At 43.6% G+C, this 16,029-nt stretch overlaps 1 protein-coding gene across 7 annotated transcripts in view; it reads right to left on the minus strand.

The window, feature by feature from the left end:
- The window catches only part of Ildr2 (immunoglobulin like domain containing receptor 2), a 61,917-nt gene that overhangs the window by 17,716 nt on the left and 28,172 nt on the right, over window positions 1-16,029 (minus strand). For 3 of the 7 annotated variants that reach the window (XM_057769442.1, XM_057769443.1, XM_057769445.1), the window contains exons 4-6: window positions 8,386-8,442; window positions 5,416-5,562; window positions 4,087-4,263 (exon numbers count right to left, since the gene is read on the minus strand). The exons of 1 other annotated variant lie outside the window; for it this stretch is intronic. In XM_057769442.1, coding sequence (XP_057625425.1) covers window positions 4,087-4,263; window positions 5,416-5,562; window positions 8,386-8,442 — 381 coding nt within the window. The remainder of the gene's footprint in view (window positions 1-4,086; window positions 4,264-5,415; window positions 5,563-8,385; window positions 8,443-16,029) is intronic. 3 more of the 7 variants (XM_057769444.1, XM_057769446.1, XM_057769447.1) reach the window with 3 other exon arrangements.

A 16,029-nucleotide genomic window follows, 5' to 3' on the forward strand; every position in this document is an offset into this window, starting at 1 on the left:
AGTTCTTTGGTTCAGGCCCTCTCTTACTAGTCTTCTATTTTCGGCTTTACCAGAGACAGAACATTAGAAAACTCCCAGTGATGACAAACTATAATCTAAAAAAAAAAAAAACTTATTATTACTGAAGAATTTAAGTTGCTATTTTGACCCAATTATAGTTGGATGACTTTTCAACCAATTTCACCATATATAGCCCAAATCTGACTTAGAAAACCTGCACAGGCAGTCTCCAAGGTGTACTTCCATGGATAGAGGCTTGTTCTTCCTGCCCTGTCTTAACGAGCTCAGTGAGGCTGTTTATGGATGACGGAACAGCTGCCAGATTCCACCCCCAGGGTGACAGCAGACCAATTGTGGGAGAAGTGCTTCTGAAAATTTGCATATTCTGTGTACAGTAGGCATATATATAGGCACACATCTCTATTAATTTTAAAATGACATTTCGAAAGCCAACTTGTCTACTCACTTCTTTTGCCAGAAGGATGAATGGAGTGTAGGGATATTGAGATAAAATGGACCAGAGCAAGGCAACAGGAGGGGTTGAAGCCGGTTTCACTATGCAAGGTAGGAGGTCATATAACCAAGACCAAGATAGTTACAGTAGAGATGGATGGAAATAAAAACAATTCAAGGTTAAAGTATAAATCTAAAGGCCTTGGTACCAAATGAGAAGAGAAGTGAAGAACAAGGAATAAGGGTGGAATTCCTGCTTCTGATTTGAGTCGCTAGGCAGGCAATGATGCTACCCACTAAAATAAGCTATATAGACTTCAAAGCAGAAACAGTAGACTGAGTTCCTAGAGGCTAAGGTTAAATGCCTGTAAGACATCCAGCTGGAGACATTCAGAAATAGACACACAGAACAGCGTATTCAGGATATATGGGATTTAGCAGCAGAAGAGAAGTCAGGAAAAAATCGTGACTGGGAATCATTAGCATATGGATGATGACTGAAGTCATGGGAACAGATAGGATTTGCTGGAGAGCGGGCCACAGACCAGGCAAGAACACCAATAGATAGGATTTGTGAGAGGTGGACCATAGAAAAAGCAGGACACAAACACCTGGAAGATGCACATAGTCAGAAAGCAGCACCGTGCAGAACAGGTAGGGAAATAAGCACAGAAGGATAACTGGGTCAGGGGTGGCCAGCATTTTAGAGAGGTCAAGGCAGGCTGAGGATTGCAATGCAACATCGGATTTAGCAACCAGGCAGCTTGACAGGAGCAGGATAGAAGCTAGATGAGTTGATAAGAGGAAGTCAAGGAGACACTGAGTGGTAAAAGAACTCCCAACAAGTGTGGCTGCAAGGAGCAGAGAAGAAGTGAGAAGCAACAGCAGGGTTGGGGGTTCTACAAATGGCTGCATTTCCATGGGAGGGGCTGTGAGGGAAAGAAAGAGTCACCAAGACAGGAGGGTAGAGCTGTGCTGTGGAAACAGACCAAGTGTGGGTATCCAGCTGAGAACCTGAAATCCATAGTCATGGTAACAGAAGGGCTTGAGTAGCCGCTGTAAACGAGGAAAAGGAATCAGGGCACCCCTCATCCTCTCCCATGTGGTAACTAAAGGGCTCTTTTCTAAATATCTCATCACAGATGCCTTTCCTAACTTATGCTCAAAAAAGTGTTGTGTACAAATACAACTCAGAAATTACTGTGGGTAGATGATTACCCTAACATGTATGAAGCAGGATACAGACATAAAAAGACGAAATTCATGTTTTTATAAATCAGCATTTATTAACATTTTTTTGTATTCTTTAAAGAATAATCTACATTGGCCCAATCTATCTTCATTAAATGAAAATTGGCCAATCATCATCACTAATGTGCCCATGTGTCTAGGAATGTGCTCGTGGGAAGTATCAGGAACTCTGTCGGTGCCACAAGCATGATCACATGGTTTCTGACCAACTATGGTCAACACTGGTTGCCATCTTTCCTCTATTTCCTGGCTAAAAACTGGACTCTGACTTTGCTCACTTCAAGGAAAACAGTTGTATGGGCCTGAGAGCTGGGTCTTCGTGAGCTCTAGCCCTTCTGGTTTAGGAATGGGTGTGTGACATAATTTTTTTTTTCAGATGAAACTGCTGGAAAGGGACTTCCTAGAAGAGGGGAAGCTCCTGGGAGATATTTTCTCACTTTGCGAAAAGTGGCACAAAGATGAAACACACCCTCTGTCTCCCCAAATATCTAATGCTCAGAAGGACTGCTGTCATCAAGGGGGGTACCCAACGGGGACAAACCTGTGCTAAAGAGACAGCACAAAAGGCAGAAGAACTTGCTCGTGCACGGATCCACTGCAGTGTGAGCAGCCAAGCAGCCGCTGCCACGCCTTGGAATTCTTGTCAATTCATTTCTCTGTTTCTAATTGCAGTTTGGTTGATATGATGGGGTCAAATGATTAAAACCGCAACAAGCAGGAATGAAGATTAAAGCCAGCCTGATCTACATAGCGAGTTCCAGACTAGCCAGGGCTATCCAATGAGCCCCTGGGCCCCTACTCAAAAGAGGGGAGGGATACTTAAATACCTAGTAGTTTATTAAAAAGACTTATTTTATTGTGCTTATTCACTAAACAAAGAATAAGGTGAAGGAGTTCTGGCCAGACAGAAAAAAGACATGGGATGAAGAGAGAAATTAGCAATTGAAAGCATGTATAAAGTTGCACTCAGGTTTTTTTTTTTCCCACTCCTTCCTCCAGGGAAATAGACTATGCTGTCTTTATCTCTTGCTTTTCCTACACATCCTTAATCATTAGCTTTTTCTTCTCAGTTTGTGACTCATTCTCAGTCTTAGACGTCAGAATTCTACTAATAGTCCCAGGGAAGAGACAAACACAAATACCAATTACTCATTGAGGATCTCCACCTCTGTCACAGCCAGGTATTGGGGGTTCATTACGTGGGCTGGCTACCCTGTCTCACCTCCCACGTCTACAGATTGAAGTCACTTAAATCAGTGGCGCATACAGTCTTAAATTCCGCAGCTTGCAATCCTGTTCGAATGTCTCTGGGAAAGCTGTATCTCCACAGTTCTCTACCTCTCCACCTTACTTTGCCTCTTGACCTCCACTCTCAGCACAAATTAGCTGATTGCCCCTCTAACCAGCCCTCTCTGCCAATCATCTAAGGTCTGCCTATGATCTGTAGCACTGGGCAACGTGGGAGGCTCTCTTGATGATGGGCTCATTCTGCAGTCTTCCTTGGCTTTATTTCTTGACATCTCAGATTTGGCATTTCGACTCCCGCTGTCTCCAGTATAAACCAGATGCTCATATACCATACCTGCACATTGTAGTCTAGGGCTTGGTTCTCTGCCCGCCAGCTCCTCTCCCCCCTTACCACCTGCCATCTCTCCGCTCAGCAATCTGCCTACAGCGGCTCTCACTTGTTTGCTCCACTAAGCTCCAGCTCTTTTGGAGAGGTATCAAGGTCCTCTCTAACGCCCAGTGAACCCTTCTATCTTCTTCCAGGCAGCCCAACAAGCAGGACACTGATGTGGTCACATCTGTGCTTTGGAATCTGACTATCCTACTGACCTTCCTGTTTTGAGATAGTCAGCAGTCTCACAGTTTTCCTGAATCTTCCTCATCCTTCCTGGACCAGTTCACCTCTCATGTCCTCCATGAAGACTGCAATAACTCCAGCTCCTTCATCTTTGGACTCTAAGTATCATCTTCTTCAGCATCTCATTGCCCTAATAAAGGTCTACTCCCTCCTTTGAGAAGTCATATTCTACAGCCCGCTGTCCCTTGCAGTGCTTTGTACAGTCCTGAACTAAGGGTGGGGTATGAGATCACTTTTTAACCACATGACCATAGTTTAAGTAGCAAACTCCTTCCCTTTAGAGTTTTAGTTACTAAAATCATTAAAAAAGAAAGCAGGGGTCAGAATGTTCTGTAGCCCTTGGAAAGACTGATATGTGCTCCTAAAGATACCTGTCTCAGCTGGAAGGGTCCCATATTTAGAAAGGAGATCACTGATTCCCAAAGCTACATCACTGAAGAGCTGATTGTGCAATGAGCAAGGAATGAGAAAGGGGCCCAAGTCAAGCAGGGGGTGGGGCAATCTGGGACTACATTTACCACTGTGGCTTCCTCCAGTGGAGTCACTTGGTGCCAGGGGAGGTGGATGCGGCTTGTCCATCAGCATGCCAGAAGAGGGGGCTCCTCCCAAAGGGACAGAGGGGATGGAGTAGGGGCCTGGGACACCGGAGACAGAGGGAGGGTACCCGGCCTTGGCAGCTTTCCCTGCTTCATACACTGCGGAGGGAGATGAAGAGCGAGAGAGATTATGTAGTCCCACCCTCCACAACCCGTGTACCCCGAATCCCTGAGGTTCCATTCTCCAAAGGGAGCACCTAGACAAAGTATTCATTCCTCCAAGACTGAACTAGTTCACTAGAGTCACCAATACCACTCCTCCCTGGATTCCTCCGGCTCCATGAAAATGGCAGCAATGTGAGGAACTACAGTGGTTAGACTCTGGCAACCGAGCAACCCTGAAGTGGATCCAGGAGCTGTCATGGCAGTATCCCCAGTTGGAATCGCCCTGTCTATAAGCTCCCATGCCCCCTCCAGAGGAGTCTACCAAAGGGTCCTCCAGGGATGCTTCTGGAGGAGCAAAGCAAACACTGTGTATGCACACGGCTCCTGTTTGTGTTTTCAAAAGCAAAGCCAGTAATCCAGTTCCTTCCAACACCGTTTTTTGTTTGTTTGTTTGTTTTTGTTTTTTCGAGACACGGTTTCTCTGTAGCTTTGGAGCCTGTCCTGGAACTCCCTTTGTAGACCAGGCTGGCCTCGAACTTACAGAGATCCGCCTGCCTCTGCCTCCCGAGTGCTGGGATTAAAGGCGTGCACCACCACCATTTCATTCCTAAAGATTTCAAAGATGGAGTGTACTTCTCGCTTTCAAGAGATGTATTTAGTTTATGGTTGGGATGTCAAACTCAATGCCTTCATGGCTTTGGCTAATAAGTTAAACCTGTGAATCTCCAAATGAGAACTGGTCCCTATTGTGGCCATTTTCATCATATGAGTAAATAAAGTGTATGGGATTGTGCTGGACGGTGCTCAAAAGTCACAGATTTTACACCTCACTTATAAAGGACGGATGCTCTCTGCATCTAGGAGGATGACCCAGTGCAGGTTTTCTCGGCCTGAATGCTCCACAATGTCACCATTCTGATCCTGCCCTTCCTTTAATCTACAGTGTCATGAGCATTAGGAATGCATGACAGGTGTGGACCAACAGATGTGCATGCAGATGTGCACAGAGGAGATGAGGGGAGCAGGGATGGTCTTCCCTGAACCCAGAGGTAAGGGGTAAAGGAAGAACTCAAGGCACGTGGCTGTCAGATGGAGATGTGACATTTCTTTTGCTCATCCCACATCTCCCCACAACTCCCTACTCACAGGCCTGGGGGCAGCAGCAGGAATCTGGGCAGCACGGGCAGCGGACATAGCAGCAGCAGCTGTGCGGGCAGCACTGGCACCAGCAGATCCCCACCAGCACGAAGAAGAGGAAGATCCCCAGGATCACCAGGCCGACAAACACCCACTCTGGAAGGATGCACAAAGAAATCTACTCGAGGTAGCCCCCCTTCAGGCCACGGCATACACGGATGGGTGTCTCCCTGCAAAAGAGGTGAGTGGGAAGGACCTGGGGAAGAAAGGACAACTAGCCAGGTTGGAGGGGCCCCAGACTCACGAAGAACTCAGGGTGAGAAATGCTAGGGCACAGAGAAAAGAGAGTCGGGTAACCTGTGTCTCTTGAGGTACACTGAGTAGCCAGCCCTGTGACTGGGGACTTTGGAGCTCTTGACTGGAGAAGCAGAATAAAGGTGGGACAAAAGCTGGGGGTGGGGGTCTTGTGTGCTGTGTTCCTAACTGGTGGAGTCTGTAAATGCTTATCCTTCATAATGAAGTATCTTGTTTATAAGCTGAGTTCTTGCCTTATGTGGTGGTCCACGCCTACAGTTCCAAGACTCCGAAGGCTGAGTGAGACAGAAAGATCAAAGCAGCCTGCGCTAGACATGAGACCTCAAACAAGCAATCAAAATCTGCAAATCTAAATCTTGAGGGGACAGGGAGGCAATGTGCCTCCACGGCCTGTGGAGATCATCTTTATGGGGCCTGGGCTCAGTGTGTATTCATCTGCTTTCCTGGGGCATCTTTCCTGCCATTAGCACCAGGCAAAGATCCAAAACTCTTGCTTAAACCTCAATATCTATACACGGGGGCGGGGGGGAGGAAGAGGCATATTTTAAGATAGAGAAGACAGCCCTATGCCCAAGGCAGGGGTTTGGTTTTATCACATTCAAGATGACCATGCCAGCCAGCATAGCCAAGAATTAAGTGGTTCAGGCCGCTGATGAATGGCAAGGCTGAAATGAGCTTAGCTAATGTGTTTGTCAACTTCTATAATTTTCATAGCTCTGTCTGAGGCTGACCATGAATTGTCCTTAATTTACTCATCTAAAAGATGTAAAAGGAAGTAAATTGTATCTGGCTTGCATAAAGGTGACTGTGACTCTCAGGTGGCTTCTCTCAATGTTAAGCTACTTGCCTTGGGAAGAGTCCACCTTGTCCCTGGAGCCCTGGACAGATTGGTGTGACCCATGCTTTTCTTTAAAAAGCTAAAAGACCAAAATGATTGGAAGCCATCCATTCAAAATCCCTTTATAATGAGCTCCAGTACACAATGTTTTTCTTAAAGTTTGGTTATTAACTATGACTTCTATTAAATTAATTTTTAATTTGGGAACTTGATAATGTGACTTTTACATGTAAAGAGTTTTATGACAGTAATCGAATTATTTGACATTTGGTTGGAGCATCACTCCCTCAGAGAGAAAACAAACATCTCATGTTTTCTGAATGCCCCCCCCCCCCATTTATCCATCTGCCATACATTCAAGTCCAGGCAGGCCAACCTCTCTTCTACTTTGTGTCTGACTTGAACTGTGTGGAGAACATTCTTGATGAGGATAATAGGCAGCATGAGGCTTTAGATGGGGCCTTATAAGTAACGTAACTTAAGAAGGTAGGGGTTTATCTCTGAGGTGGTTTGGGTCAACTATAGGGCATAGAAACATAGAAGGATAAAAGACCAGTCAGGTTTGGTAGAGCACGCTGGTAATCCCAGCACTTGGAAGATCGAAGACAGGACCGCTACAAACTGAAGGTTAGCCTGAGACTCACAGCAAGTACCAGATGAGCCGTGCCTACACCACAATAACTAACCAGGCAAATAAATAAATAAATCTGTGAACGTGTTCTTGGAGTCAAAGGAAAGGAACTTGAGGTGGACAGGGCTGGATAGAAAATACAGAAACTCTTTCGTGGACTTGGGAGTCACAATTTTTCCTTTGAAACATTACTTGTGACGTTTTTATCTATGTAAATAAATAAATGATTACAAATTGAAGGCACTTTTGACCAGGGTGGTTACAAGGAGAATGTCTCCCTGTGTCCTTGAGGGCATCAACAAGGAAATAGTCGAGTTTGGTTAGCCGGCTAAAGGTTAAGGACTGGACAAGTTCATAGGAAACAATTAGTGAGGCTCTGGACATTTCTCAAAATTTCAGTCAAGCCAAACACAATGACTAGGGATATTTTATATCTCTCTGTTGCTATCACAAAGACTTTAAAGATCTGGCCAAAATCAAAGCTAATCATATTCCTTGCTATTCCTTATATGGGTATGAACCTTTCTATAGGTCATTTATATTTCTCCTTGAACCTCCTTCAATTACAAGCTACAGTGCAGCACAGACTGGTACATACACTGGTACCGTCACCTGAAGCTACATAAAAAAATGTATATATGTATTTGGGGAAGGTGATCTTGACATATGGTCCATGGATGCCTAGGGATTTCCTATGTCTAAATATACAAGCAATACAGGTCTGTGAATGCATACTTTGGCAGGAAGGAAGAGGACATGTCTTTCCTACGTATAAAAAAGGTTTTTTGGTAATGTTACAAAAGGCGCTGCAATATAATGTGATTGCACACTTGTGAATGGCTAAGCATATGATTTAGGAAGTAAGGAGTACAAATAAACAAAACTCAAGGACACATTACTGTCTGGGTATGGGTGAAATACTGACATGGGCCTCAACATGACCAATGATACTGCATGCCTGACACCGAGGGTCTGGGTCCCCATCTCCACTTATTCTTAATTCCCATTATTCTTTTAGGGCCTAGGAACAGAAGGCACACAAAAGGCTTATCCAAGGGGCTTACTTCATCCTGGAAAAAGACAACAAACATTACGCAGACAAATGTACCTACCCCCAGCCAAACAAGCAATTAGTGGCTAGTGCGGAAGCAGACAGATGGAGTGACAGCAAACAAAGAGTTAAATGATTGAATACCTGGCATAATCTCCACAGCAAAACTGGGCAAGAGATCAGCAAGCAGCCCTGTCCTGCCTAGAAGAAGTAGAAGGAACATAAGAAGGAAAGAGGTTACTCCAAAGAAAATGCAGCCCAATTCCTGGCACCCATCAGTGCCATGACCTCATAGGGCCATTGCTGTGTGTGCTATGTGGTTGGAGAGCTGCATCAAGGCTGGGCTCGGTCAAAGCGAATGGCTATGCTGAGTATTTCTGGCAGGCATCCAAAGGAAGAGTGCAGATAGCCTAGGTGGAGGCAGCAAAGGAAGCTTTCCTCATCTCTGACTGTGTATAGAAAGAGGACATCTCTGCCTCCGTACGAGAAACTCTGCAGGAGCAGACTGACACACTCCATCTCTGTGCACGAGCACAGCCTTCTCCACACACTTCAGTGGAAAGTCAAACCCATCTGTATCTAAACACTCCATCTACATTTTCATACAATCCGTACACAGTCCCATGTCCATATAAAAACAAAAGTACACATTCGGTTTTAACTTAGAATTAACTAGCTTCATGGTTCTATTTATGGCTTAAAGATACTTCAATGATTAAAATATTCAAAGGCAATGAAGAGATAACGCTAGACTGGTTCCACACTCCTCTACACTCCTTCTGGCTTCAGAAATACTCTGTACATATGTATATGGTATGGGTTTTCCATATGGCACCCACAGCTGGCGTTGCATGTACCCAAGAGCCTTCTGTGTGATAGTGCAGAGAAGCTTCAAAGCTGGTGTCAGAGCCGGTGCTTCCCGGGGCTCTGGGAAGCAAAGAGCTGGGCAGGAAATACGGTACTAGAAGATGTGAGGGAGTAGGCTAACCTGCATTACAGAAGCTACTCTGTTTCCACCTTATTAGCAAACTTCCTTTGTCTCTGACTTGGGATGATAAAAGGTCACTGGGGTACATTTAGGCATACAACTGAATCCTTTATCTTGGTGCATGGCAAGCGTCTCCAGAACAGCACTGTTCAATGGCAGTTTAATGCCAACAACATGGGTGATTTCAGCTTTTCTAGCAATAACATTAAGAATGTACAAACAAACAGAAACAATTAACCTAATATCTTTATTTTTTTTCCACTTACATCAGTATCCATGACATATTGTCATTTTTAGGGCTCATGACTACATGTAGCTGTTGAACATCACACTTCTACGGGTCCACAGGGTTGCAGTTTATACCCACGATGACTTTCTATTATGAATCTAATTAATGCCTTAGACCACAACATATCTAGAGATGTTTAAAACATTGGTAGCCTTGAACAAATGAATCTTCTCATTTAACTAGAAGCAACAAAAAGTGTATTTGGAAGTATCATTAGTCCAGATTGAACACACACACAGACACACACGTAGATGGAAGTTTCTGTTCCACCCAGTCCTGCAGCCATTCAGTCCAAAAGAAACACACAGAGGCTTATATTAATTACATTTTTTTTTTGGCCTTTTAGCAAGGCTTATTATTAAATGGCTCTTACAACTTAAATTGACCCATAATTCTTGTCTATGTTTAACCACGTTGCTTGGTACCTTTTCTAAGTGTGGCCTTCTTGATTCCTCAGCATCTGCTGGCCACTGTGTCTCTGCCTTTCCTCTTCCCAGAGTTCTCTTAGTCTGGTTGATCTGCCTATATTCCCTGCCTGGCTACTGGTTAATCATCATTTTCTTTTTTCTTTTTTTTCTTTTTTTTTTTTTTTTTTGGTTTTTCGAGCCAAGGTTTCTCTGTGGCTTTTGGAGCCTGTCCTGGAACTAGCTCTTGTAGACCAGGCTGGTCTCGAACTCACAGAGATTCACCTGCCTCTGCCTCCCAAGTGCTGGGATTAAAGGCGTGCACCACCACTGCCCGGCTTAATCATCATTTTATTAAACCAATATGAGTGACAAATCTTTACAGTGTACAAGAGAATTATCCCGCAGCATACACACACACAAACTGCACACTATACCTTTCCACCCACCCATCCACAGTCATATTTCCATACAAAAACAAAACTTGCTCCTTGGGAAACAATTATATTGCTTCTCAGCCTTTTGGCTGAGATCAAGTGTGGAAAACAAAATATGTGGTTTACATTTTGAGTCTAGAAGTCATTGGTTCCTTCTTCTATAAGGAAGTCCACCAAAAAGCAGCTCTGACAAGGGCCAATGGGGGAAAGGTACCTCTAGGACACTAGGGGAGGACACAGCAGCTGAGGAAAGACCCTAGTGAGTAGGGAGAAAGCCGTCTTTGCTTCTTCTGTTCCCTTGACCTTCCACAACGGCAGGAGGATACCATCATAACGTGCATCCTCCTGGTCAAGACTCCTGCAAGGGAGACAGGTCTACATTTGGAAGGCTACATGCATATCCCAAAGGAATACTTTCACTGCATTAGGCCAGCTTAGCTGCAGCAAGCCTTGACAAGGAGGGTTCTCTTATTGAACCTCCATCTTTGCATAGCTGGCATCAGAAGGTGGCTCTGAGGTTTGCAAGGTCTCTTAGAAGGACAACCAAGCAGGCATTAAGAAAGGTGTCCTGAAAGAGACTTCTCATGCTAGACTCTGGCTCATGCCTTCACAAAACGCTAAGAAGTGCGTGTCCCTAAGGGTTACACAACTCCCTAGGTAAGAGATGAGATGGAGTTTGGGACCAAATCTGAGCACGTGATTAAAAGCACACACTGGTCTCATCCGGAATGTTCTCTAAAAATATGCCTTGAAAACTCAACAAGGGAATTAACAGATGGTCAAGGATTTAAGAAATTCAAATCTTAGACATCTCTTTCGCACATATTTAGTATTCATTACCATATAATAGGCAATTATATGAGAACTATACAAGGTTAACAAAACAGTTATCAGATGTTTAGTGATAATCAGATTTTTGTTGTGTTTTCGTCCCCAGACAATTGGTGTGTGTGTGTGCATGCACACGCGTATCTAGTTAAATGAGAAACTACGTTTATGTTTATTCTGCAGATCTCGAGTCTACCAGTGTTTAAAGCATCTCCAGGTGTGCTGTGGGCCACATAACTAATTAGAATCATGATATAAATTGGCTATTTATACAAGCTACCCATTTGTAGGCTGTCTTGTGGTATTAGTTATATGATTTATAGATGATAGGTATATATCTACATATATGTGTACACATAATTTTAGCTATTTATTTATGCATTTATTCATTGTGATTTCTTGAGAGAGTCTTGCTATGTAGCCCAGCCTGGCATGCAACTCATAATCCCCCTGCCTCTGTCTTTTGAGAGATTAATTCCAAATGTGTGTCACCACATCTGGTTATGAGATCTATTAACAATAGAACATCCATGTAGCTAAAGAGGATTTGGTTCTTGTACTTATCCCACCTGTGATGTCAGAAAAATACCAGAATAGGAGTCCAAGTGGTCAGGGGTGCTTTGCCATTGACTTACTTGGTAACCACGTCAGGCAAATCACTCCCTGTCCTGGTCTCAGTTTTCTCAGAGTAGATGGAAAGACTCGGACGTAAGAGTGTACACACACCTTGATTTCTTTCTGAGACAGTATGGATTTCTGTCCATGGCCTTAATGTAATTATTATTAGGTACTGGCTTTTGCTTGCAAAATATCCTCACTTGGACAATTAATGATATGGTCACCATATTCAGTTCTCCAATCTGATACTCAGTGAATGGAATTCAAACCCAACTGTCCATAGCAACAAGCTGGAGATGCAAGTGAGCATAGCTGGCTATGTGTGAGATAACCGAGAACATTGTGGGGGTGACAAATGGCAGTGTCTTTAAGGGGCCACTGCCATTGGGCTCTAGTCAACTGTTGCCTGATGGGATACATTGGGTGGCCCTCTACTCAGGTTCACCAGACCCCAGATATGATAGTGAAATAATCTAATTTTAAAACATTAAGCAAATTAATTCATATATTTTTAAACTAGTGGATAAGAAAAACAAAATATGTCTGTGGGCTGTACAGAAGCCTGGGACCATGAGTTTGTAACCTCCAAAGGTACACACACAGAAAAAAAGCTGGATTTCCCCAGAGGCTATTTGAGTTACCTTGACAGAGTTCTAACACTGCTTTCACATACAGAAACAGTTCTGGTACCAGTGTTCAAACTCAGATTCCAAAACAGCAGTGCTATAGACTGCTTCCTTAGCCTTTCTTACTTCTGGGGAAACCAGAATGGGCACCCCAGGAGAAAATCAAAGAGATCTGTGTTCTGCACTCTAGACCTCTTCATTTCTGTACTCATAAACTAAAGAGGGAAAGTATCAGGGATATGCATTATAAGAAATTCACAACCTCTGATACTCCAACAGGAAGACAGACATCAAGTTTCTCGTTTTTCCTGAAGCAACAGTCAATAGCTGATGTTTCCAGTTCCCATAATGCATTTGAGTAGAGTTAGCCCCAGGGAGGCGTGGGGGAGAGAGTCTTGCAGTAAAGTGGGCAAAATTAAATGTCTTTAGAATTCAAGAAACAGTAAGAGTTTGGGGATAACACCACTATATCAACAGCACGGGAATACAGAGCTCTCTGATTTCTGCACCATGGCTCTGATTTTATTGGAGCGAAAAGCATTTTAAAAATTGAATTTATACTGCGATCTTTATATTTCTGAAAACCATTTTGCTTCCAGCTCCTTCCCTAACAATTCCTAAGAAATGCTGCTGTCAGTTAGAAATGCGCTATCATTTCTTCTCTTCTGTTGCACCCAGTGAAGGTCTGATCTTAGCGTATGGAAACAATAGCAGTAAATACACCCTGGGTTTCAGTCGCGCTTTACCGTGCTGGCGAATCACTGTTATTCTTTCAGGATGCAGCTTAAGAGAGGTAATTACAAGTCACTTTACTGTCTGAGGGAAAGACGGGAAGCAGACCCTGTGGATAGAAGGCCATATTTACTCTTTTCAAATCAAAGCTCTAGCTATCAGGAGAAAATACGGTTTTCATGTAAGCACTCGGTTTTCTGCACAGCTTGCAAAATCCATTGCTTTAAGGAAATTTCCACATGAATAAGCCAAATGCATCAAGCCCACTAAAAGCGTGCTGGTCTATACTCCACAGCTACATGAGTTCCTTGGGCTGAATGCTCAAAGTAGAAACATGCACTGTGAATGCATGATTTGCACATCTTACCTCCTAATTGTCAAATCCAGCTGTTCCCCCACACGGCCACTTTCAAGTTATCCCCGGTTGGGCTGTTTGTACACAGTCCTGGAAAACCAGCTCACTTCAAAACGTCTCCAGCTCACGCATCCGCTCATTCATTCACTCAGACAAAGATGTGTATGTTTTGTCCAGTGGAGACAGAAGCAGCAACAAAACACTGTCGCTCATGAGGGTCATCTTAGCCACACCCGTGCAGCTCGAACACCAGCAGAAGACTCCAATTCTGTTCAGCAGGCATTTACAGAGATTCTAGGTCATTGTGCTTGCTCATAAGTGTTTCGACCTAGTAGCCATCTCCTTTGCCTTTTGGACATCAGGATCCATCTGGTCAAGGGGCAGTAGCCAGAGACGCAGTCCTTGCCACATTTTCTACTTCTCCATTTCATAGCTTTGTCTTCATACATGTCATAGTTCATTTTCTAGTGGCATTTCTCCCAAAGTGATAATTTCTTTTCTTGGTAGCCGGGGCCCATAAGGTAGAAGAAGTTCATTGCTTTCTTTAGCAAAACAAGTGTTTGAATTGTTCTCGTCAAGTACTTACTACTCAGTTTACAGGACTCCAAAATATGTTCTGACAGAGGCCTGGGTGGCTGCTACAAGAAGCTGTTTCCTCCTCCAGCCTCCCCAGGAACAGCGCACACACCTTCAGCAGAGCATTCATCTCTCAGGGATTCCCTTACACACAACTCCTTTAAATGGCTGGAAGCCCCTTCAGAACAGGGTCTATCTATGCTCCAAGCTTAGCATCTCGGCAGACAGGTCCTCTATCCACCCATCAGTCTCTTTGAGGCTTTCCAATAGCAAATCCCCACAGTTTACTAGGCTGGGCTTCTAGCTAGGCTTCTGATGTGTTGCTCATTACAGTACCTTCTCCCCAATCCCGTAGGTTCTTATAGGAAGGATGAAGGAACTGTTCAGTTGCCAATTCATACGCTGCACTTTTCAGTGTACAGCAAAACATTTAGCATTCCGGAGTCAGTGTTCAATGCCAAGAATGTACTTCGGGCAATAGAACATCTTGCCATCTAAGAGACTGGAAGCACCATCCCACTCCACACCAATGAAAATAAACCAAGCTAGTGTGTTTTCAAAGAATTCATTATGGAGATCTAATCTGAATATAAATTTTACCCCCAAGAGATTACTTTTGTCTATGTCCTTTATATTTCCATTCAAGTTCTGATAGTCCAAACCTTCAAAGTGTAAAGGAAGGCAAAGTCCTAGATTTCATACAACCTTGTTTTCAGAAACTAAATCAGGCTCTTTGACAATAATGGGCAAAGACAGGGTGTTGAGAAACTCATGTAAGGGTGGGATAACAGCACTTTTCGCATCCTTAAGATGCCCAGGACACAGTGATCTGTATCCATTTCTTTGAGTAAAGCAACTAGAGCCACTCTCCGGTGTGCCAATGCACTTCGTGAGTGAACCTTCTCTTTAGGACGACAGCAAACGCCTTCCCAGTTCCTTGCAACTCCCTGCTTCCCCCTTCTGTTTAATGCAATCTCGGCTTCATCTGCTTCCAAGCTTTCCTTAGATGCTCTGGATCCATCGTCAGGGTTGTGCTGGATCCACCCTCTGTGCTCTCTGCTCCAAATCCTCCAAAATGCTGCTTTCTTACATCTCCGAGGACGGGCAGATGCCTTTCTCTGGCCCCTGTACGAATGTGTAAAGATGTTTCTATGGCTATGCTTTAAGGGTTGTTTCTAGGGCTATTTAAAATACCAAATATATTGGAAATTTCCCAGGGGCACACACATGCCTGATTTTATTCTATATTCCCATGGCAACCATGCTTCCAATAAATATAGTTTATGACTGTCACAAGTGTGGATAGAGCCTCCCTTTCCTTTACATATGTTTATAAACTATGTATTTAAGAATTTCATGTGTTTATTTTTTCTTTTTGTGTCTTTTATATTTTAGTTCACTTTAAATTACAAACTTAAAGGAGAATAATTCGGACAGCAAATTCTCTCTATAAAATGACTACTATTGGATCATTTGCAATTAACTGGTAATAAATGCTTCCAGATTTTTGGCAGTGGACTGCAAGGTTGGCCAAAGACATTGACTTCTTCTATTTACACATTTTAAGTCATATTTTATTGCTAAAAATGAACCACAGAAGTTAGTCCAGACACAACCCCCGCCTGGTGTTTTCAAAAAACCAGAGAGGTTAAGAATCTGGAAGAAAGTCATGCATCTGCCTGAAAATCAAGCTAGGAATAGAATACTTAACTCCACCTATGCCCCTCACCCCCATGATGTCTCAGAGCAGCAGTTTTGGCTTGTCCTCATTGTAAAAATATATACTAAGTGTTTCTTAGTCTCCCGGCATTTGAACCGAATGCCTGCGAAGCCCTTGTGCTTCTGAAATTCCTCTACTTACATAATGAAAGTATGATTTTTGAATGTAGAATATATTGGAGATTGCTGAAAAATCCCAGCAACCTCTTACAGAGG

Source organism: Chionomys nivalis, chromosome 5 (genome assembly GCF_950005125.1).
Source record: "Chionomys nivalis chromosome 5, mChiNiv1.1, whole genome shotgun sequence".
In the NCBI taxonomy this organism is placed as follows: Eukaryota; Metazoa; Chordata; class Mammalia; order Rodentia; family Cricetidae; genus Chionomys; species Chionomys nivalis.